This window comes from Caretta caretta, chromosome 1 (genome assembly GCF_965140235.1).
Source record: "Caretta caretta isolate rCarCar2 chromosome 1, rCarCar1.hap1, whole genome shotgun sequence".
NCBI lineage: Eukaryota > Metazoa > Chordata > Testudines > Cheloniidae > Caretta > Caretta caretta.
The window spans coordinates 152,024,488-152,048,490 of record NC_134206.1 but is presented as its reverse complement, the minus strand read 5'-3'; the positions used below and the strand labels follow the sequence as shown (position 1 = coordinate 152,048,490).

Genomic DNA, 24,003 nt, shown 5'->3' with positions numbered 1-24,003 from the left:
GCTGATATTCTATGATTCTATGATCCAGAGCTTTTAAATTTTAGGCACTAGTTCAAATACAGCTCAAAGCAATCGTGGTTAAAGTTACCATCTGATAGGTTTTTGTTACCTGTGTTAAATGATTGTATGTCTCACCATAGTTTCCAGTGGATAGATGCTAACATATCAAAAACTAATACGAGTTGGTGACATTGTTAGCATGTTAGGCACAACTTGAATTGCTCCCTTCCCTAGTAGTAGGCTCTGCAGGCAAGAGTTGAGGCGCACCGGTATGAGAAGTGTTAGGAAGCTTGTACTTCCTCTGCCTGTAATACATTTTTTTCTGTAGTTAAATGGTAAATTTCATTTTCTAGTGCAGTTAGCGGCACATTTATAAGACTAAGTATTGCACTATCAGAGACCTGAATGAACACCTTGCATCCATTTTCCTACAGCTGATGTAGGTGGGGTGAATTTCCTAGGATTTCTGTTGAGAAATAGTAATTTATTGGATGACTGTTGTCAATAATACCACAACTGGATCCAGCAGGACTCCATATGGGTCTGCGGATCCACTCACATAGATGTGATTGCAGGATGGGGCCTAAATGGGACCAGGGAAAGTATTTCAAAATGTCTCTATCCAGGAGATTCCATTTTGTGTAAATAGATATAAAGTAAAAGCTGTTTTGAACAGTAGAACAATTTGGTAAGCATTAATACAATTTAATCAATATCGTGGAAAGCTTTAACAATAGGTGATTTTTAAGGAAACAAATAAAAGTAATACTTAGGCCTTAGTTATAACAATGGTCTGTAAAAACTGTTCTTCCATAGAATGCTGAGTTACAATGGGTTACTACAGAAAACTAATTGCAGTACATTTGTAAAAGACAAAATGGCATGTTAAATGTTAAAGGACTTATAATTTTTCATTTAGTTTCAGTTGACCAATAATTTAAAAAACAAATCTGTTATGATCATGGTTCATATATCGCGCTGCGAAAAGCAGTTTGATAGATGTGTGAATCAAGTTTGTTACTGTTGCCCTTTGGGAACAAACATCATTATTATTGATTTTTAACACAGGCCGTCAGCACTACAAGTTGAAATTCCAGAGCTTGAACTTGAAGATGGTGACAGGATTAATCCCCTTTCTGTGCAGTTTCCAAGTGGCCAAGTTATTGCAGTCTCACCAGAGGGGACAAATGTAGGACTTGCTTGTCATATCAGCTTCAGGTCGTCTAGGCCAGTGTCATTTTTAAGGAACATATTCTTCATCGATGATGAAAAAAACAGGTAATGCATTTAAATTAAGTTCATTTGGGGGAAGGAAGGGTACGCTCCATGTTGGGGAGAAGTGTGTAAGACACAAACCTCATGACATAAACTAGCTGGAAAAAAATTACAAGGAATCCCTAATATAAACCAACACATCTGAAAGTAAACTGAAGACATACATTCTGTTTTGAGCTGGATTCCAGTTCCAAACCATGCTATTCAGCTTTGCCCTTAAGATTTAAATCATTTCAAAATCTTGTACTTTGCTCAGTTTTTCTCTGTTCTACTCCCTCATATTCACTTTGAGACATGTTCTAATGAGTAAACAAATCCTACTATTTTTGGTCCGAATTGTTTTGTTGTTTTAAAAACATCTCCATTAGATTTTTTTGGTGTTGTATTTTAAATGATAGTGCAGTTGAATAGGAGGAAGTATCAGCATGAAATATGGTGCTCCTATCAATTCAGGTTTGTAAAGTGCTTTGCAGTCTTCCAGAATGCAAGTTCCTTATTAACCTAGTATATCATCATTTTAATGCATAATTCATACAATACAATGGAATAAACCTTTAGAGGTCTATTTAAAGAACGAAATGTTTCTGACTGTAGAGCTGCATGAACCTTGCAGCGCTTGTTTTGTGTGGCTAATGGTCTGCAGCAGTTGGCAACAACCCAATCCTGGTTGGATTTTAAGGTGGCTTGAGTTTGTCTTGAACCTAAACCTCTATGAAATCATCTTTCTTTTGAACCCCATCTCTACTATATAATGTTCCTGGGTGTGGGGCAGGACCTGTCTTTCTGTCCTGGTGCTAGGAAGTCCCTCCTCCCATTCCATGGCTCCTCATGGCATCAGAGAGAGCTGGTGATCCTTCTTTCTGCTCTGCAGTTCTTTAGGAGGCTTTCAGGAAAGGACTACCACATTCACCAATCCTGCTGAGTTTCTAGATGCTGCTCCCACCCCTCCTCCATGCACACAGAAAAGGAAGTAGGAGACAGAATCTGTCTGAAGTTTCTATTCACATCTTTAGCATAAAGCTAGTTCACTAGGGTTCCTAGTAGTCCTATGCTAACTTTACAGTGTAGGATGTGAAATCAGTCAGATCACAGTTAAGGTTCAGGATCAGGAAGCCAATGTGATAATTCTTCCCTTCCCCTTGCCCTTCTCCCCCACCCCCAAATGTTAGCATTGCTTTTTGTTTTAAATTTCTTGCAGTATAACTTGCCAATTTTTGTTAAATACTCCCTACATCCAGGTTCCATCACAGACACCTTCCTGCTCCCCTGAACAGGAAGCTTTATTATGTTTTTCCCCCAATCCCACTCCTACACAGAGTGCTTCTAAAGATCAAGATCAAGAAATCTGATGAGGTTCAATAAGGATAAGTGCAGGGTCCTGCACTTAGGATGGAAGAATCCAATGCACAGCTACAGACTAGGGACCGAATGGCTAGGCAGCAGTTCTGCGGAAAAGGACCTAGGGGTGACAGTGGACGAGAAGCTGGATATGAGTCAGCAGTGTGCCCTTGTTGCCAAGAAGGCCAATGGCATTTTGGGATGTATAAGTAGGGGCATAGCGAGCAGATCGAGGGACGTGATCGTCCCCCTCTATTCGACATTGGTGAGGCCTCATCTGGAGAACTGTGTCCAGTTTTGGGCCCCACACTACAAGAAGGATGTGGATAAATTGGAAAGAGTCCAGCGAAGGGCAACAAAAATGATTAGGGGTCTGGAACACATGAGTTATGAGGAGAGGCTGAGGGAGCTGGGATTGTTTAGCCTGCAGAAGAGAAGAATGAGGGGGATTTAATAGCTGCTTTCAACTACCTGAAAGGGGGTTCCAAAGAGGATGGCTCTAGACTGTTCTCAATGGTAGCAGATGACAGAATGAGGAGTAATGGTCTCAAGTTGCAGTGGGGGAGGTTTAGATTGGATATTAGGAAAAACTTTTTCACTAAGAGGGTGGTGAAACACTGGAATGTGTTACCTAGGGAGGTGGTAGAATCTCCTTCCTTAGAGGTTTTTAAGGTCAGGCTTGACAAAGCCCTGGCAGGGATGATTTAACTGGGAATTGGTCCTGCTTTGAGCAGGGGGTTGGACTAGATGACCTTCAGGGGTCCCTTCCAACCCTGAGATTCTATGATTCTAAGTGGGATCACGCCTGGCCTATAATAGCCCAGCATGGCCCCACCAACACTGGTTCTCTACTCTACTGGACCTCTCAGTGGTGACTCCGTCTCACTTCGGTTGCATCTGAATTTGATCACTCAAGACCATAGTCAGCTCCTCCATCCAAACCTGCGTTCCCTTCATTTAACAGCCCGGAAGCTTAATGGCTAAATCCCAGAAAAGAGGCTTGTTTGGAGCAAGTTTTCCAGGTCTTACTCAACAGTAGAAAGCCCTCCACCAGGGCCGCCTACCTGTCAAGATGTAAATGGTTTTCGGTCTGGGCTTGGCAAACAGGGGTTTCTCCTATGCATTCATTCATCCATCCGACATATGCGCGACTATTTGCTGTACCTGAAACAGCAAAGCATAGCAGTTTCCTCTATCAAGGTTCACCTGGCAGCAATACTAGCTTGACACCCTCGTGGATAACAGTCTGTTTTTTCAAGTGACATGACAATCAGATTACTTAAAGACTTGGAAATGTACTCTGAATTAAGAGAACCTGTCTGCCCTTGGGACTTGAACCTGATCTCGTCTAAATTTATGGGACTACCATTTGAGCCTTTAGCAATGTGCTTCTGGAAGGTGGTTTTTCTAACAGCCATCACTTCTGCCAGAAGTGTCTGATACTTTGTATTGCAGTATAATATGTTGCACAAAAGACTGAATATATCTTAGAATTAGAATGGTGCAAAAAGCAGATAAGCATTACCTTAATTCTTTGCCTGTCACTATTTCTACTGTGATCTCAATTTTCAGGGTTAAACATTTTGTCTTTTCAAATCTTATGAGGCTAGAACATGGTATTAGGTTGCCCTAAATATAAAACTAAATATTTATAATATTTTTATGCAAGAATTGTATGAATACTTAAGTAATTAGAGAGGTAGTGGTTGGAATTTTTAAATTCTGTTTCTTGAACTATATCAGTGTAACTCCACTATGTCTCTTCCCTTTTTTTTTGTAGACCCATTTTATTTACTTCTAAGATAAACTGTGATTTGGGATGTGGTTTCTTTGTAAACCTTTCAGTAATTAGTAGGAAAGGGTAATACAAAACAATAGAATTTTGAGGCTTGAAAACTAGCCGCTCGGCAGGCGCAGTAGTTAGTTTCAATAACTCTCTTTACATGATACAGTAGCAGCTTATCAAACCTTGTTATGGAGGGATAAACCATTTTAGTGCGCAATAAACTTTTATCTGTACTGCCATTAAAATGAAAGAGGGAATACCACCATTCACTTGAAGAGGAATTTAATTAAAAAAACAAATTCAATAAAAAGCTGGCATTAAAGTAATCTTCTTTGAGTAGGTGCAGACGCGTATTGCACTTAGGTATTTGCACACCCAGTGCACTGGAGCTGGAGAAATTTGCCTAGCAGTACTTCTAGGGGGTGACGCTCGCACCTCGTGGCCATAGCCCCTCTCCTAGCTGTACGTGGCGGCACAACCCCGGCCTTCCTTCAGTTCCTTCGTACTGTCTGTGGCTGAGTCGGAGCTCTGCGTGGTCTTAATCTCATAACCTCTCAACTAAGGGAAGAAGGAGGATCCTGGGAACTACAGGCCAGTCAGCCTCACCTTAGTCCCTGGAAAAATCATGGAGCAGGTCCTCAAAGAATCAATCCTGAAGCACTTGCATGAGAGGAAAGTGATCAGGAACAGCCAGCATGGATTCACCAAGGGAAGGTCATGCCTGACTAATCTAATCGCCTTTTATGATGAGATTACTGGTTCTGTGGATGAAGGGAAAGCAGTGGATGTATTGTTTCTTGACTTTAGCAAAGCTTTTGACACGGTCTCCCACAGTATTCTTGTCAGCAAGTTAAGGAAGTATGGGCTGGATGAATGCACTATAAGGTGGGTAGAAAGCTGGCTAGATTGTCGGGCTCAACGGGTAGTGATCAATGGCTCCATGTCTAGTTGGCAGCCGGTATCAAGTGGAGTGCCCCAAGGGTCGGTCCTGGGGCCGGTTTTGTTCAATATCTTCATAAATGATCTGGAGGATGGTGTGGACTGCACTCTCAGCAAATTTGCGGATGATACTAAACTGGGAGGAGTGGTAGATACGCTACAGGGGAGGGATAGGATACAGAAGGACCTAGACAAATTGGAGGATTGGGCCAAAAGAAATCTGATGAGGTTCAATAAGGATAAGTGCAGGGTCCTGCACTTAGGACGGAAGAACCCAATGCACAGCTACAGACTAGGGACCGAATGGCTAGGCAGCAGTTCTGCAGAAAAGGACCTAGGGGTGACAGTGGACGAGAAGCTGGATATGAGTCAGCAGTGTGCCCTTGTTGCCAAGAAGGCCAATGGCATTTTGGGATGTATAAGTAGGGGCATAGCGAGCAGATCGAGGGACGTGATCGTTCCCCTCTATTCAACATTGGTGAGGCCTCATCTGGAGTACTGTGTCCAGTTTTGGGCCCCACACTACAAGAAGGATGTGGATAAATTGGAGAGAGTCCAGCGAAGGGCAACAAAAATGATTAGGGGTCTGGAACACATGAGTTATGAGGAGAGGCTGAGGGAGCTGGGATTGTTTAGCCTGCAGAAGAGAAGAATGAGGGGGGATTTGATAGCTACTTTCAACTACCTGAAAGGGGGTTCCAAAGAGGATGGCTCTAGACTGTTCTCAATGGTAGCAGATGACAGAACGAGGAGTAATGGTCTCAAGTTGCAGTGGGGGAGGTTTAGATTGGATATTAGGAAAAACTTTTTCACTAAGAGGGTGGTGAAACACTGGAATGCGTTACCTAGGAAGGTGGTAGAATCTCCTTCCTTAGAGGTTTTTAAGGTCAGGCTTGACAAAGCCCTGGCAGGGATGATTTAACTGGGAATTGGTCCTGCTTCGAGCAGCGGGTTGGACTAGATGACCTTCTGGGGTCCCTTCCAACCCTGATATTCTATGATTCTATGATTCTAACTAGTTTAGTTTTTCCCCCTTGTTGTATATAGTTAGTAGTACCATTGGTGTTAGTTGTAGTAGTTTGTTTTCTCAGTGATGCCCTCACGGGGATTTAAACGTTGTCCTTCGTGTGGCAGAGCAATCCCCCACGGTGACCCCACACACAGTGCTTTGAGTTCCGGGAGTGCTGCTGCTGCACATATCAGAGCAGGTGCCTCTCTGAAGAAATGGAGGAGCCATTCCCTGTCAACTGTGCTGAAGAAGAGATTGCATAGGCTCAATTGAGACTGCTCTTGGTCTTGGGGTGACTCTTATGCTTCCTTGAGGAAAAGCATGAACTGGCATGGAGTTGGTAGCGGTGCGCAGGATGGCATGGGTACCTCTAACCCTTCCTTGGTACTGAGTAGGGAGGTTCAAAATCCTGTACCGTTGACTCTAGTTGCAGCCTCTGGGCATCTGTTGAGTGTGGCACCAATGAGGGAGATGCCAGTACCGATTGTTTCCACCTCAGCAGCGTATCAGGCAGGTACAGATCTCCTTTGCCTCTTGGTCCCAACCTCTCCTTTGGTTCAGGACTTTGCCAGGGCTGCATCATCTATAGCTCTATCAATTGAACAAGATGCTGAATCCTCGGGTCTCTTGGCACCGCTCCCCAATATTGCCCTTCCACAGGTTGTGAAAGCAGGGCTGGTACTGGGATCCATATGGGGAACCCCGGCACCGGGAATCTCCTTGGCACTGCTACAGTAGGCACCACAAATGCTTCTGTGGCAACTTTTGCTGCCCTTGATATCAGTACCCTCAGACACTCTGGTACTGCTGCTGACTTCACGGCCAACACCGGAATGGGTGTGCTCAGTACTGATGGTACCATTTCCATTGGCAGTGCTGCCTCCTGCCTCATTCTGGTTGATGGACGAGCCAGACTGGTTACTTTCTCTCTCTGGTCTCATTCCACCCTTATCTCTGGGATCCTGAGGCTCCTTGGTACAGCCTTTTATTTTATTTAACGTGAATTTTGTAATGTGGTGTTATGCCATCGTGGGTTCAGCTCTGGTGACTACAGTTTCAAGCTCAACAGTGTGAAAATCACCCCTGCTACTTGTTTCTGGGAACACATAAAGACCAAGGATAGTGATGACTCCTACATTTACAAATACAATGTCTAATGTGTTTTACAAGTTTTATTAAAGTTACAATTAAAGTTAAGATTTCCCATGCCTATAGAATTTTTATAAAGACTAATGCACAAGTTACAAATGTAGTTATACTCACATCCTTAATGATATTCTTAAGGTCTGATGGCTGCCTTGCCAATTGATCATCAGTAGAGGGGTGGTTCCTGCTGGAGCTTCCAATAGGGAGCTAAACTTTCCCAATCTGGGCACCCTCTTTTTATAATGTGATTCTGACTATACCTCATTAGCATTTATACACATGGTGCACTCTGCGGTTATGGCATGTGTTAGAAACATGTGACTACTGGGTATCTTGTAAGCAAAAAATAACTCTTACAGTTATTTTTTTGCAAAACCACCCATTGGCACATTTTTTCCTATGATCCTGTGGGATAGGGACATTCTTTGGTTACTTACATATGTCAAGTATTTCTTACATCTATGGCCTAGTATGGCTAAGCTGACATTTTAGAGGCCTCAGCCTGTAGGTCTTGTGTTTCAGCCCTACTTACTTAGATATCTAATGTATACTTATCCCCTCTGATACTTTTAAAATTCTACAACTTAAATCTATTTAGCATACAATGATTATATATGAGATAGCATGTTAATCATAACATCACACAATAAATGAATGATAAAATGAAGTAATTGGCTACATCTATGTCAGAATTGGGGTCATCATCCTTCCACTCTTCATCGCCCAACCTGGATCGAGGGTTGCTGATGGACCATTACGGATACCTGGATAGATACTCGTCTTCTGGTTGGGATGGAGACTCTGGACCCAGTGCCTACTGGCCACCAATGCCTTATCCAGGTCATTGGCCTCCAGGGAATCTGTGGGATGCTCCTCAGTTGTGGAGGTCCTCCTCTTTGTCTTGCTTGAAGGCGAGATCACTGGCCAGGTCTGCAGTGGTGACTGTCAATCCTCCCCAAGCCTCCAGGCAGAGTCTTCAGAGTCCCATCTGGGTCCATCAGCCCTGCAACTGGATCTGGCTTCAGCTTAGTTAAGGTCCTCATCGTCCTCTCTGGATAATTCTGTGATGCTTGGATCATCCCTTCAATACCAGAGGATTTTAAGGCATAGAATCATAGAATATCAGGGTTGGAAGGGACCTCAGGAGGTCATCTAGTCCAACCCTCTGCTCAAAGCAGGACCAATCCCCAACTAAATCATCTCAGCCAAGGCTTTGTCAAGCCTGACCTTAAAAACTTCTAAGGAAGGAGATTCCACCACCTCCCTAGGTAACGCATTCCAGTGTTTCACCACCCTCCTAGTGAAAAAGTTTTTCCTAATATCCAACCTAAACCTCCCCCACTGCAACTTGAGACCATTACTCCTCGTTCTGTCATCTGCTACCACTGAGAACAGTCTAAATCCATCCTCTTTGGAACCCCCTTTCAGGTGGTTGAAAGCAGCTATTAAATCCCCCCTCATTCTTCTCTTCTGCAGGCTAAACAATGCCAGTTCCCTCAGCCTCTCCTCATAAGTCATATGTTCCAGTCCCCTAATCATTTTTGTTGCCCTCCGCTGGACGTTTTCCAATTTTTCCACATCCTTCTTGTAGTGTGGGGCCCAAAACTGGACACAGTACTCCAGATGAGGCCTCACCAATGTTGAATAGAGGGGAACGATCACGTCCCTCGACCTGCTGGCAATGCCCCTACTTATACATCCCAAAATGCCATTGGTCTTCTTGGCAACAAGGGCACACTGTTGACTCATATCCAGTTTCTCATCCACTGTAACCCCTAGGTCCTTTTCTGCAGAACTGCTGCCTAGCCATTCAGTGCCTAGTCTGTAGCAGCGCATGGGATTCTTCCTTCCTAAGTGCAGGGCTCTGCACTTGTCCTTGTTGAACCTCATCAGATTTCTTTTGGCCCAATCCTCTAATTTGTCTAGGTCCCTCTGTATCCTGTCCCTACCCTCCAGCGTATCTACCTCTCCTCCCAGTTGAGTGTCATCTGGGAACTTGCTGAGGGTGCAATCCTCACCACCCTCCAGATCATTTATGAAGATATTGAACAAAACCGGCCCAAGAACTGACCCTAAGGGCACTCCACTTGATACTGGCTGCCAACTAGGCATAACGAGACCTTTTGCAGCGTGTAGCTGAATCTCTTGGTGTCCAAGCGAAGTTCTTGCAAGAGAACACCTACAAATTAGTGGATATCCTGCAGCCATCTTCCCTGGGAGAGTCGCCCTCCCTACTAACGGTGTGCTCCTTGAATCAGTTAAGGCTCTCTGGAGCACAGTCGTCTTGTTACTGCCTGCAGCTAAGCGCATGGAAAAATGTTCTTTTGTTCCTGTGCAGAGATTTGAGGGGTTTTACTCCCATCCAGGCCTAAATTCTGTAGTTGTAACTGCGACGAATGACAGAGCCTGGCAGGGCAGGTTTAAGTCCACACCCAAGAATAGGGACTTTAAATAATTGGAGCTCATGGGCAGGAAGATTTACACCTCTTCTACCTTACACATGTGAATTACTAATCAGCAAGCCTTCTTGTCCAAATACAATTTAATTAATTCTACCACTATGTCAGAGTTTGCAGACCAGCTGCCTGAGGCCTCATGAAAGGAATTTTGGGCATTTGTCACTGAGGGCTGCTTGGTGGCTAAGATGTCCTTGCAGTCTGCACTTGATGGCACAGACACCTCGGCCAGAGTGATGGCCTCTCCGGTCACCATGAGGCGGACTTCCTGGCCGCAGATATTGGGCATTGCTTCCTATGTCCAGCAAGCCATTGAAGATTTGTCCTTTAATGGCCAAATGCTGTTTTTGGACAAAACTGATGAAATGCTGTGCTCCTTCAAGGACTCTAGGGCTACCCTGCAGTCCTTGGGGCTGTACATGCTGGTGATTCAGAGGCGCCACTACAGCATTTAACAGCAGCAGTAGTATTGTCCATAGTGCATCTCTGGCCAGCCTTTCCCTCTTTCGATGCAACAGGGCTACCCCAGAAAGAGGGATAGATACCATAGGAGAAAGCTCGGGGTTTGACCAGTCCACACATGCTCCCCTGCATCATCCAAGAGCCCATTTTGACTCCCTGGACCAGAGCACTGTTCTAGTCATTGCTCCTTTATCCTCATGTCTCCCCTTTTGGGACAGACTGTCCCGCTTTCATAATGCTCAGGGCTATCGCGACTGACAGCTGGGACCTAGGCACCGTCAGACTGGGTTATGCCATGCAGTTCCTCTCCACACATCCTCCCCACGCCTCTTCAGGGACCCCGTCATGAGATACTGCTCAAGCAGGTCCACTTTCTATTGGCTTTGGGAGTGATGGAAGAGGTTCCACTGTAACGTCGGGGTCACAGCTTCTATTCCTGGTACTTCTTGGTACCCAAATCCAAGGGAGGGGTAAGAAGCATCTCAATCTTTGCAGTCTCAACAAACATATCAGATATATGAGGTTCTGAACGGTCACTGTTGACTATTCTCCCTATGTTTTCTCGGAACAACTGGTTTGCTGCTCTGGATCTTAAGGATGCCTATTTTAATGTGGTGGTTTTGTCAAGCCACAGAAAGTTCCTTCAGTTCATCATGTCAGAGTGCCACTTTTAGTATGTAGTGCTTCCATTCAGCCTCTCTTCTGCCCCCTGGGTTTTTACCAGATATGTGGTCATTGTTATGGTGTGTGTTAGGAAGAAGGAAATTCACATCTTTCCGTATCTGGATGACTGGTTTCTGAGGGGCAGCGCTAGAGAGCAAGTTCTTGCCCACATCAGCAAACATGCTGCACTTGCTTGACTGTCTAGCTCTCATTCTAAACACTAGGAAGTCAACTTTGGCTCCCACTGAAAAATAGAGTTCATTGGGGCCTCATTAGATTCTGTGATGTTGAAACTATTTTTGCCGACCAACCATTTTAAGATAATTTGCCACCTCAGTCTGCAGACTGAGCCTTCCACAACTGTTTGGAGTTGTCTGAAACTCTTGCATGCAGATGGTCCAGTTAGAAAGGTTGCGCCTACGTCCCCTCTAGAATGTGGCTCTAGATGATTTACCATCCTACCCTTCAATCTCTAGACAGACTGGTTCATCTTCTTCCACTGGTCCTGGACTCCTTGCTGTGATGGAAGCATCCAGAGATTGTTTAATAAGGCATTGCCTTTGGCAGCCTTTGCCAACCAGATCAGTTGTTACCCTCCGTGATGGGTAGAGGGGCATATCTGGGGTCACTGAAAGTGCAGGGACTGTGGTTGGCGCATGAGGTCTTGCTCCATATCAACATGCTGGAGCTTTGGGCCATCTACAATGCATGTCGCACTTTTCGGTACCGTATCAAAGACTCATTGGTTCACGTATTTACTGACAATACAACTGTGGTGTATTGTGTGACCAAACTAGGGGGCACACACTCCAGGTTGCTCTGCCTAGAGGTGATCAGGCTGTGGCAGTTCTGCATCAAGGAGAGCATTACTCTGATAGCTGTTCACTTACCCAGGGTTCAGAATCATCAGCAGGCATTTCCATGAGTCACGAGTGGTCTCTGAAGACAAATGTCCTACCGGTCATCTTCACAGCTTGGGTCATCCCGATGATTGACCTATTTGCTACAAGGGACAACAGGCAATGTCATCTGTTCTGCTCTCGAGGAGGGCCTCAGTCCAGGCTCCCTGTCCGACAGTTTCCACCTCAGCTGGCAGTCAGCTGTCCTCAACACCTTTTCCCAGATCCTGATCATCCCTCAGGTCATCCTCCAGCTCAAGGCGGATCAGGCTAAGCTCATTCTCATTTCCCCAGCATGGCCAAGGCAGTGCTGGTTCTCCGATGTTCTCACACTGTCTATTCAGCCTCCCATACCCCTTTCTCCCCATTCCCAACTTACTCAGTCAGAACCAAGGTCTCACTTTGCACCTGCACTCAGCTCCCTGTATCTCATAGCATGACTGCTGAATGCCTGAATGAGGAGGAAGAGCAATGTTTGGTGGCTGTCCAGCAAGTCCAACAGTTAATTTGTCTTATGGTTAAAAATGTGCGCCTTATTTCCGGTCTGAATTTGTATAGCTTCACCTTGCAGCCATTGGATTGTGTTATACGTTTCTCTGCTAGATAGAAGAGTAAATATGTATTCCCCATGTAGGTACTTATAGACTATAATCAAGTCACCTCTTAACCTACTTAGCACAGTCATTGCTAGTTAGGCTCTCACAGTGAGGATGAATAGAAGCAATGTCATGAAGAGTTTTGTTAAATAACCTCTTTCTGTTCGAATGTATCTCTTCTGCACATTCACTCTGATCCAGCCTCTGCTTGGGAGATTTAGAGGATGTGCCCAGAGGTTCAACCTTGATCCAGCAAAGTAGTGAAGCATGTGAACAGTTCCACTGAAGTGGTGGGACTACTTGTGAACTCTAAATTGCTTTGCTGGAATGTGATCTTAGAAAGGAACTGAGGTACATGTGAGGTGTTGGGTTGTCTCTTGAGTCTTTAGGTCTAGAATGCTGAAACAGAGGGACCTGCTCCCCCAGCAGCTCACTGCTGTGAAATGGGTTCCATTGCATTCCCACAGCTTGGGTCAATGGAGGCAATACATTTGGAGAATAATTATTTGGTATGTAACCTCTTATACACCACATAAGGAATATTGTGTATTGTGAATATTTGTAACGATTGCTGTTGTAAAGGTGTTAATTTGTTTGAATTGTACCACCAGAATTAAAAAGCCTCTCTGTTTTTCCACCTCCAAAGAGACAGTGTTTGTTGTAAAGGTTTGAATCACGAAGATCTTGAACTCCAGCTCTTGATCTAGTGTTTGGAATGTGATTAGAAGATAAGCAGCTGGAAATTCGATTCTTTTTGTGCATTTCCCTGTTGGGGCAAGGGACCTGTTTTGATGGTTTGTCAGTGTTAGGTTAATTGTATCTTCTGGGTACACGGCAAAGCCAGTCTATTGGGGTGACCATTGGTGAAATGCTGAGGCAGTTGAGGATGGGATTTTTGTCTAGTGGTGAAAGTACAATGGGAAGTTTTAGGCTATAAGGGTTACATGACTGTGGATGAAATGGCGTGTGGAAAGGTGAGATGAAGTGCTGCTGCTTTGGTTAATTTTTACTTTGCATCTCCTATGTAGTTGTGTTTCTAAGTGCATGTCATGGACACTCATGTTAAGGTTTGGATCGGTGTCTTTTGGTATTGAGTTTGTATAAGACTGAAATCTGATTTAATAAATAATAAATCTTTGCGCCATAAGTAAGAGTAGGTCATGGTGGCTGGGCATTCTTGGACCTAGCTGCTTCACAGCGTGGATTTGGCACACAATGGCAAGCAGGTTTTGTAGTAAAATCAGACTATCCCTGACTATAAACCTGAATTCTAAAGTAAAGGAATATGGTTGTATTTTAAGAAGGCAATTTGCTATTTGTGTAGATTAAATTAAATGAACCATGAGAAGTTACACTAATAATATTTATCTAAGATTACCTTAATTTACAGCCCATCTTTCCAGTTAATTTGTAGTTTTCTTTTTTACTGATAATCTGAATATTTGCTTCTTTAACTGCCCTTAACCAGATTGACAGACTTCTTATTTTGCAGGGCTGATGCAAGTAAAAGCAGGTAGAAAAGATGAGAATATCTTTCCCAAGCATTTAGAAAATAAAAGGGGTGTCACACTTAGCTGCAAATCTAGATCCTTCACTGTGGAAAAATCACTACAATACTTGAAAAACAAATCAATAAGAATGTTGCATGTTGATGGTCTGGCTCTCCAATTTTAATACACATTACACTTTTTTAAAATTTTATTTATTTGACTACACAAATGCTTTAGTAGGACTTACGTAACAGTAAATTTGGCCTCCCTCACCATGGAAGAGCCAGAAGATAGAACCCAATGCAGTTCTGCTATATATAGTGGGAGGGGAGAAATAAATGCCAGGATCTCACATAAAGGGTTTGAAGTAGAGCTGGGCAAAATTTCTTCAGCCAGTAATTCGTTCATCAAAAAGTGCAGTTTTGGGTTAGCTGAAACTGTTTGTGAATTTGGTCAAATTTGGCAAATAGTTTTGATTGAATAAAAATTGTGTGTGTGTGAAATTCAGAAAAAGTTTATTTTGTTTTCACATTTTTGATATGAAACACTTCTTGACTTTTCATTTTACAATGTTTCATTTTGAAATGTAGTTAGATTTAACTACACACTCCATAAAAGAGGAGGAGGCCCCAAAACACCCCAAAGTGAAATGCAACATTTCGTTTTTGGTCAAATAAAATATTTCATTTGAACCTAAACAACTTTTTTCCGGTTATTCTGTTTGGTGAGATACCAACAAATTTTCATTTCAGGTCGAACCAAAATAATTCTTTCTTCCAGACTTTTTCCGTTTGGCCACCAAACAGAAAATATCAGTTATTTGCCCAGCTGTAGCCTGACATCTGTAGGTGCAGTGCTGCTGTGCTCTGCTGGTGTTCATTCACTGCTCTGGGTGCAGGCACCTGACAGATCCACCTGCCTTACTTTTACAGAGGTGGAACACAGGAGCTGCCAGGGTTTACTGTAGACCTTGTGTTGCAGTAGTGGTTGCAGATTGACTCCACGGCTAGTTTCTGGGGAGCAGATTACAGAGGTTGGTGTGAGTAGTCCTTTCTTGTACCAAACCCATAGTGTTCGGCTTGGTGTAGTTAATAGGATTTGACCTATATTGTCTAGCTTTAAAACTTGCATTTTAATGATGGAATTATCAGCAACTGTGATGCCCTTGTTCTTGTTTTATTATCTAAGGGTACATATTTTCTACTCTGTTTACTTTACAGAATGCTGTTTATCCCACATTATCTATGGCTTTCCAGCTGTGTGTACTGCATAATATCTTACATGCTAGATCAGGTGAATGAGTGAGTGGTCTGCTCTAGGATAGCAAAAGTATCTAATAAAAGCCTGCATGATGGGTAGCTGAATAAGTTTAATGAGAAGGAAGATCACAGTAGTTAAGTCCCTGCCTTCATGTCCTCAACTTCCAATTCTTTCTCCTTCCATCTGTCATGTCCTACCTGTTTCCACAGCAGGGCCTTTGGAGTCTCTGTGGGTTATGGACCAATCCTCTTTGACATTTTGCCTGCATGGATCCTTACTCTTGGGAAGTATGAATGAACCCTGGAACCTTCTAGGCTACATATCCACAGCAGGGAGCAATGAGTCTCAGAGCCTGGGTCAAGAGGCTAGAGCCCTATAGCCTACGGAAGGGGGTGGGCATCAGAGCCTGAGCTTTAGCCAGAGCCACAACATCTACACGACAGTTCTTAGAACCGCAGGTGGAGCCTGAGATGTTTGACCCGGGCTCTGTGACTTGCCGCCATGGGCTGTGTAGATATATCCCTGGTAAATATCCATTGACTTTTAAGTGCACATACAGCACAAGCATTAAATCTTGCACATCATGTGAAAACATGATGTCTGTCATTGGACATTATGATTGTGTTGCAGTAGTAGTAAAATGACCAAGTCCAATAAGGGCCTCACTTTACTTGGCACTGTGTGCAAATGAATTGAAAGGACAATTGTTATCCCACAGAGCTTACATGGAACATCTTATTTCCCCCCCTCTCCACGCCAATTACACAGGCTCTGCATCTAATCAGAGTTGTTCTGTTTGCTGCACTCTAGGATCCCTTTGGCCCTTCAGGATCTTTTAAAGCGTCTGAACCTTTATGTTCCTTGCCCTTATTGATTTTGAAACAGTCTTGTTCTCATTGCCCTGAACAGGTGATGCCATTTCTTCCTGTATTCTGTAAAATCCACCCCAGACGATGATGATAAAAAGCTTTCCGTCAGGAAGATCCTGATGTCTTTGGGCTATCTGTCCTTTTAGAAACCTTTCATGGCTGACAGACAGTCTGCATCTGCCACTGAATGCTGTTGGAGACAGGATGCTTGATTGATGATCTACTATGACATCTCCAATGTCCCTGTCAGTCACAATTCAGCTACTTTAATGCAAAATATGTCACTCGTGTATTTGTATTCACTGAAACAAATTGCCTGAAAGTCTTTAGGACAAAATAAAAAAGCATAGATATTTTTTCAGTTGGTGTTCTGTTTCCCTAAATAAAGTATTACAGAATCTCAGGATTGGTTTAATGAAAATGAGTGAACCACTAATGGTTCATTCAGATAACACATACGTTTTGATTTTGTTTTATTAAGCGTTTAAAAACTGATTCCACTGAGTGAGTGATATACCATATATAGTAATTCCACACTTGCTAGGAGGATGTTTACCTTATTTTCAAATAAAACACCTAGACTTTTTAATATGATTTGATTATGCTCCATTACAAACACAAACAATAAATTAGTTATGTTCACCTACTATTTATAACGTACCTTCATGGGAAAAAAGTCACAAATTTACATGATCAGTGGTACCAAGTGTTTATAGCTTCAGACCTATAACTTGATCACTTTCTAAAAACTTTTACTTTTTGACAGTATAAGATCTGTTTGTGTAGTATATGTTCCCTGTGTGTTAACATACTGTAAAAGTGTTATCGGATGAAATTATTATCAATTTTACATAAAGTAGAAAAAGTGCATGTAATAGTGCAGGAAAAGGGAAGTGAAACTATAGGCCTTCATATGCAACTTTCTCTAGCCCTCTGGCTTCATGGATTCAAGACAGTCGAGTAGATGACAGCTGAGTATTTGACACTGCTCTCCCATTTTTTCTCTTTTGTTTATTTATTTTGTTTTTACTGAGTTCTTTGAGGTGTGATAAACTCTCTCCAGTGACAAAAATTGCATAATCTATTTTGCAAGACAGCAACCTCCTTTAGTATGCTCATAAATATCAACTCTAATTTTAATTATTTTTGTTTTCAGATGGACGCAGTTCACTTATTTCAATAAATCCTTTCTACCCCTTAGACTTTCATGACACATTCATGTTCAGAGTGGAATGTGCCAGATAAGAGAGAACCACTATTGTATCAGTCTTCACTGTTTGTGGGTTATTGATATACACAAACTTTCCAAATTGTGCTCTCACAGCAGTGCAACCCTACTGACTGCACCACTGTACAAGAGAGCGGAAATTGGCTGCATATCTTATTTTTAGTGTTGGTTACTGTTACCTTAATATCTGCGTTTACTTTATTGTTCACCATACAACAGCTAAATCAGAGGCAATCTTAAAAATTCAGGTGACCATAAAAAAAGCTTGACTGTGAAATATTTGGGAAATTTAACAGAAGAACAGCCATATTAATAGAAAATATTGAAAGATTATTTTTTATATATTAAAAGACATACTTCTCTCCTCCCTTCTGATCTCCCCAGGTTCTCGCTTCAGGTTGCTGCCACAGCAGAGAACTGCCTTCTTACTGTATATCCATACCTGGCATTCCACTGCACAGACCAGCAAATTATCTTGAGAAGTGGTAAGGGTAGTGAACATTTCCTCACTTAATCTTTTTAATTATGTTATTACATTGTAATTATATTAACTACAATAGTCTGTCTATATTTTTTATCATGATCAGAGCTACTTATTTAATTAAGGAAGTATTTTTACTTGGTACTTAGAAGTAACATAACTCATAATGAGATTTTTATAATGTGTTGGGATTCATACAGATTCAGGCTTGTTCTTACTGAAAGTAGGGGGACAAAATAAGTTGGATATTTATTGAAAAATGTATGACAAGCCTACAACTTTTAGAATAATTGTGCTAATAGTGGAGTAAGAGTAGAAAAGATAACATAACTACATGGAGGAAAATAAATTAATTTAAATTAGGCTGACAGAGAGCTATGGTTGATAGGCAGTTTCTATGCCACCTACAATTGGACTAGTTACGAAAAAACAGCACAGAAGAAAGCAGCATGATTGAATGGTAAAGTTATTACAGAGTAATTATATAATAGTTGGAAGGGTGGTCAGTATTTTTGAGATTCTGGAAAAGGCATGAGATTTTTTTTGTAGCGTTTTGTTCAAATGTATCTGGAATACTGTGAAAATACTGGAAGACATCAGATTGATTAGTGTAAAATAAGCCAAACTTACATGGATGGACCTTTCTTACTTAAAGGGGATGTCTATGCTTTAGAATCCGGTTACAACCATTGAAATTATCTTTGCAGAAGGGTCAAGATAAGGCAGGCAACTAGAATGTGTGCAGTGGCAAAATTACCTTCGGAACCTGCTCCAAACAATTCATCAGCAGGTTTATGTTTGTAACATGATAAAAATTAAGCTAAGATAAATTCTACTGTGACCACAGTGTGACTCTATTGTTCAGTTTATTACTTGGGTCCAATCCTGTAAATAACAATGGGGAAGCAGAGTGCTCTACCTGTGAGAACCCCATTGGATATCAGTGGGGCTGTCTGTGAATGTACAGAGGCCAGGGCCGCATGTTGTAATTTGCAGGATTGGGGTCCTTACATTCCTCAGATTAACAAGAGCAGGTTGCTAATTCTAGGAAAAACAAAATAACATGATCTGTGTCTGTGATTTTTTTGGGACCATTCAGCGCTATTCATTTGTGTTAGGGCTGTCAAGTGATTAAAAAAATTAATCATGATTAGTTATGCAATTAAAAAAATTAATTGGGATTAATTGCACAATTAGTTGTGCTGTTAAACAACAATAGAATACCATTTATTTAAATATTTTTGGATGTTTTCTACATTTTCAAATATGTTGATTTTCAATTACAACACAGAATATATTGGCTGGGAATGGCGAACCGTGGCCAGTGGGAGCTGTGTGTGGCCGTGCAAATAAAAATAAATGGTCTGGAGGCCAGTGGATTATCCTGACAGGCTGCAGGTCACCCACCACTGCTCTGAAGTTTTACATTATTTTGTTTTTGAGTGCAGTTATTTTACAAAAAGATAAATAAATTGCACTTTCATGGTAGAGATTGCACTACAGTACTTGTATGAGATGAACTGAAAAATACTATTTCTTTTATCAATTTTACAGTGTAAATATTTGTAATCAAAATCATAGTATAAAGTGAGCACTGTACACTTTGTATTCTGTGTTGTAATTGAAATCAATATATTTGAAAATGTAGAAAACATTCAAAAATATTTAATACATTTCAATTGGTATTCCATTGTTTAACAGTGAATTAAAACTGCGATTAATCACGATTAATTTTCTTGAGTTAATTGCATGCGTTAACTGCGATTAATTGACAACCCTAATTTGTATCTGTAGTTTTTCTTATCCTGATGGAAGTTTGAAGCTGAATCAGATAGAATTGAGTAAAACCTCAAAAATGATCCCAGTAAGGAGGATACTCAGTTGCCCATAGGACTCAACTGATGATCAGAATTTATTCACATGCCTTGGAATCCTGCAAGAATCCAGAATAAGTAGCTGCATGGACCCTGCAGAGTCTTCAGTGACTGCAGATTTTGTTTTCCTTCATGAGACTAGAAGGGAGCTCTGTTAGATCTGAAAAGCTGTTTTCCCCTGGGCTTGAGGAGGGTTGAACTCGGGCTGCTGTATTCATTCCTTGTAGCCACTTTGTTCCCACCTAAGTATCGGTGGCCTGTAGAACCTTTAGAAAGGTGACTAGCTTAATGGGAAGAGAGATGAGGCCCTTTGCCAGGTCCTTAAACCCGTTTATGGGCTGCTGCTTATCTTTCCCAGTGATGACTGCTAATGCGTAAGCCCCAAGGCATAGCTCTGTCAAAAGAGATCACTTGCAGCGGCTCACCAGAGCCCAGCATTATCACTCCACAACAGCCATCCTTCAAAGCTGCCTATTTCAACCAGGCAAATTGTGTGTGCCTAAATCTGGTCCCACATGATCGGGCCATCCAGTCAGGGACACAGCAAAATGTGTCCCTGTGAGAATGTGTAAAATGACATTATTTGAAGGCCTAATAAACACCTGCAACCACAGGCTAGTGACATTTTTAATCCACAGTGATAATTGCCATGTGTTACTCTGCCAGTTGATCTCCTGGACAGACAGTACTGAATGCCTTTTCACTGGACATTGTACACTTGTTTCCATACGGTTATCCTGTCTGTTAGACAATCATTGCACAGGAGTCCTCAGCATTTTTCTTTGATAAGAGGAAACAAGGTGCAGGATTTCGAAGAGCTGTGTTCTAATGTTGCAGAATTTCACTACTGGCAATGTTATATCCCGGAGGTCCCATGTGACAACCACTTTATAATAGCTCTTCAGTATAAAGTTTTTACATAATTAGTACGAAACTCTTCTTTCATACTTATTCACACTTGGAGTAAAAAAATGCACAAAATATTGCTTATAAACAAATTATATGCGATAAAGATGTCATTACAGTGAAATTATACAATATATTAAAATGAATGCATTCAGTAGCATTTTAAAACTATTTATTTATGTACAGGTTTTTTAACAGGTTTACAAAGCCTTGTCATGTAAATACAAGAAACTAAACAATAATTACAGCAGTGAGCTTGTGTTTAAAGAGACATTATACATAAATATGGTCATCAGATCTCTCTATTTGACAAGGTATTAGCATATTACACAGTGAGCATACTTCTATGGCATTTATCTTCTTTTGATTTTTGTTAAATGGAATGAAATTTCTGATTACACATATTTAACAGATCTGGCATGTCTATCAAATGTTACTATTAAAAAAAAATTGGACACGTGTGCTCGTGTTTTTGCAGGTGAATGTGCTTTGTTTGAGTACTGAGTAAAGGTTAGCCAAATATCTAAGTATCTTTTTGGCCTCTGTTTATTTTTCTGGGCATGTAAATGGGGTGTGCATTTTACCATAACTACCCATGTTTTTTTTAGCCATTCTTCTACAGTTGGACTATATTTTCTTTTTCCAATGAAAGGCTATCAATAGCCAAGGAGTTACTAACAGATGACAGATTAATTCTTCATTTTCTTTTCATAGAATCAGAGAAATGGAGGGCTAGAAGGGTCCTTGGGAGGTCATCAAGTCCAGTCCATGATTCTGAGGCAGGATTGAGTGAACCTAGACCATCCTTGACAGATGTTTGTCCAACCCATTCTTAAAAAATTTCAATGATGGGAATTTCACAACCTCCCTTGGAAGCCTATTCCAGTGCTTAATTACCCTTATTGTTAAAAAGTTTTTCCTATTATCTAACCTAAATCTCCCTTGCTGTAGATGAAGCCCATTACTTCTTGTCCTACCTTTAGTGGATATGAGACCACTGATGATCGTGGTCCTGTTTATAACAGCCCTTGCCATATCAGAAGACTGTTCTCGGGTCCCCCACTTCAATCTTCTTTTCTCAAGAATAACATACCCATTTTTCAACCTTTCCTCATATGTCAGGTTTTCTAAACATTTCATCATTTTTATTGCTGTTATCTGGGCTCTCTCCAGTTTGCCTACATCTTTCTTAAAATGTGGAACCCAGAAGTGGACACAGTACTCCAGCTGAGGCCTCACTAATGCCAAATAGAGCAGGACAGTTACCTCCCATGTTTTACACATACCACTGCTGTTAGTGCACCCCAGAATGATGCATCCATCTGCATCACATAGATGACTCATACTCAGTCAGTGATTCACTATAACCCTAGACTCTTAGCAGCAGCACTACCAGCTAACCAGTTATTTCCCATTTTATAGTTCTGCATTTGATTTTATCTTCCGAAGTAAAGTACTTTTCACTTGCCTTTGTTGAATTTCATCTTGTTGATTTCAGACCAATACTTCAGTCTGTTAAGGCCATTTTGAATTCTAATCCTGTCCTCTGAAGTCCTTACAACCCCTCCCAGATCCTCAAATCTTTTAAGCCTGGTCTCCACTCCATTATCCAAGTCATTATGAAAACATTGCATAGTACTGGACCCAGGACAGACCCCTGCGGGACCCCACTACATACTCTCACCGAGTCTGACAGAAACCATTGATAACTACTCTTTGAGTATGGTCTTTCAACCAGTTGTACACCCATTTCATAATAATTTTATCTAGAGAACATTTCACTAATTTGCTTATGAAAATATAATGTGGGACTGTGTCAAAAACCTTACTAAAATCAATATATATAGTGTCTATTGCTTCCCCCCTCCATCCACTAGGCTGGTAACTTTGTCAAAGAAGGTTTGGCATGATATGTTCCTGAAAAATCTAGGCTGACTGTTCCTTATAACCCTATTATCCTCTAGATCCTTACAAATTGATTGTTTAATAATTTGTTCCAGTATCTTTCCAGGTATTGAAGTTAGGCTGACGGGTCGATAATTCCCAGGGTCCTTTTTAAAGATAGCCATTATGTTTGCCGTACTCTTGTTGTCTGAGACCTCACCCATCCTCTGAGTTCTCAAAGATAATTGCTAATGATTCCAAGATTGCTTCAGTTAGTTCCTTATATACTGTGGGATGAATTTCATCAAGCCCTGCCAACCAGAATACATCTAATTTATCTAAATATTCTTTAACCTGTTTTTTCCATATTTTGGCTTGTGTTCCTTCCCCTTTGTTGTTAGTATTTATATTAATACTGTATCTACTCACCATTAATCTTTTTAGTGAAGACTGAAGCAAAATAGACCTTAAACACCTCAGTCTTTTTGATGCCATCAATTATTAGCTCTTCTTCTGGATAAGTAGAGGATGTACACTTTCCTTTGGCTTTCTGTTGCTCCTAATGTATTTGTACAGCCTCCTCTTATTGCCTTTTATGTGCCTTGCTGGGTGTGACTCCATTTTCTGCCTTAGCCTTTCTGATTTTGTTACTACATGCTTGTGCTATACTTTTATATTCATTCTCAGCAATTCGTCCAGGTTTCCATTTCTTGTCGAATTCCTTTTTGACTTTCAGGTCATTGCAGAGCTGTCTTTTGCCTTTAATGTTTTGTCTTTGAGAAGCTGCCATTCCTTTATCCCTTAGATTTTCTTTCCCTGAGTCCTAACCTACCAGTTCTCTGCGTTTGTTAAAGTCTGCTTTTTTAAAGTATGCTCACTTGTGTAACTATTTCCACTAGGAAGCCCTACCGACTGCATTCTAATACTCTCTGACTGGACACGTTCACCATACATACATAAAATCTCCTCTTTCACCACAATTTCTCCAACATTTATTCCTATACAATCTCTATATGTTTTTAACCTGACTGGTGTGAGGTACCATTGAAACAGTACCTTAAAGAAATTTTGTTTTACTGTGCTACAGGGAGAGATTGGTGGTCCTCTTTTACAATTTCATTGTAGTCAGTTGCAGGATTGATGCTGTGATTTTTTTTTTTAAATGGAGTCTTCTATTTGAAACCTGTATTTTGTTCTGTAATAGAGCATGCTTGGAAAGACTATCTACCCTATTACTAGATAAATGCATTGTTGTACTATACTGTTCACACTGTATATTTGACTCTGTATATCTCCCTTAACTTGTTCTGATGTTTAAGATTGTAAAATGTTTTTCTCATAAATTGCAATTGTGTGACATATATAGTATGTGCAATTCCAATGGGGTAAAAATACCTATTTATGTTTTTCAAAGGGCTGCAGGATTAATTGATTAAACTGGT

At 41.3% G+C, this 24,003-nt stretch overlaps 1 protein-coding gene across 2 annotated transcripts in view; it reads left to right on the top strand.

The window, feature by feature from the left end:
• The window catches only part of CFAP47 (cilia and flagella associated protein 47), a 651,611-nt gene that overhangs the window by 105,642 nt on the left and 521,966 nt on the right, over nucleotides 1-24,003 (top strand). For both annotated transcript variants that reach the window (XM_048863833.2, XM_075132125.1), the window contains 2 exons: nucleotides 1,069-1,278; nucleotides 17,801-17,901. In XM_048863833.2, coding sequence (XP_048719790.2) covers nucleotides 1,069-1,278; nucleotides 17,801-17,901 — 311 coding nt within the window. The remainder of the gene's footprint in view (nucleotides 1-1,068; nucleotides 1,279-17,800; nucleotides 17,902-24,003) is intronic.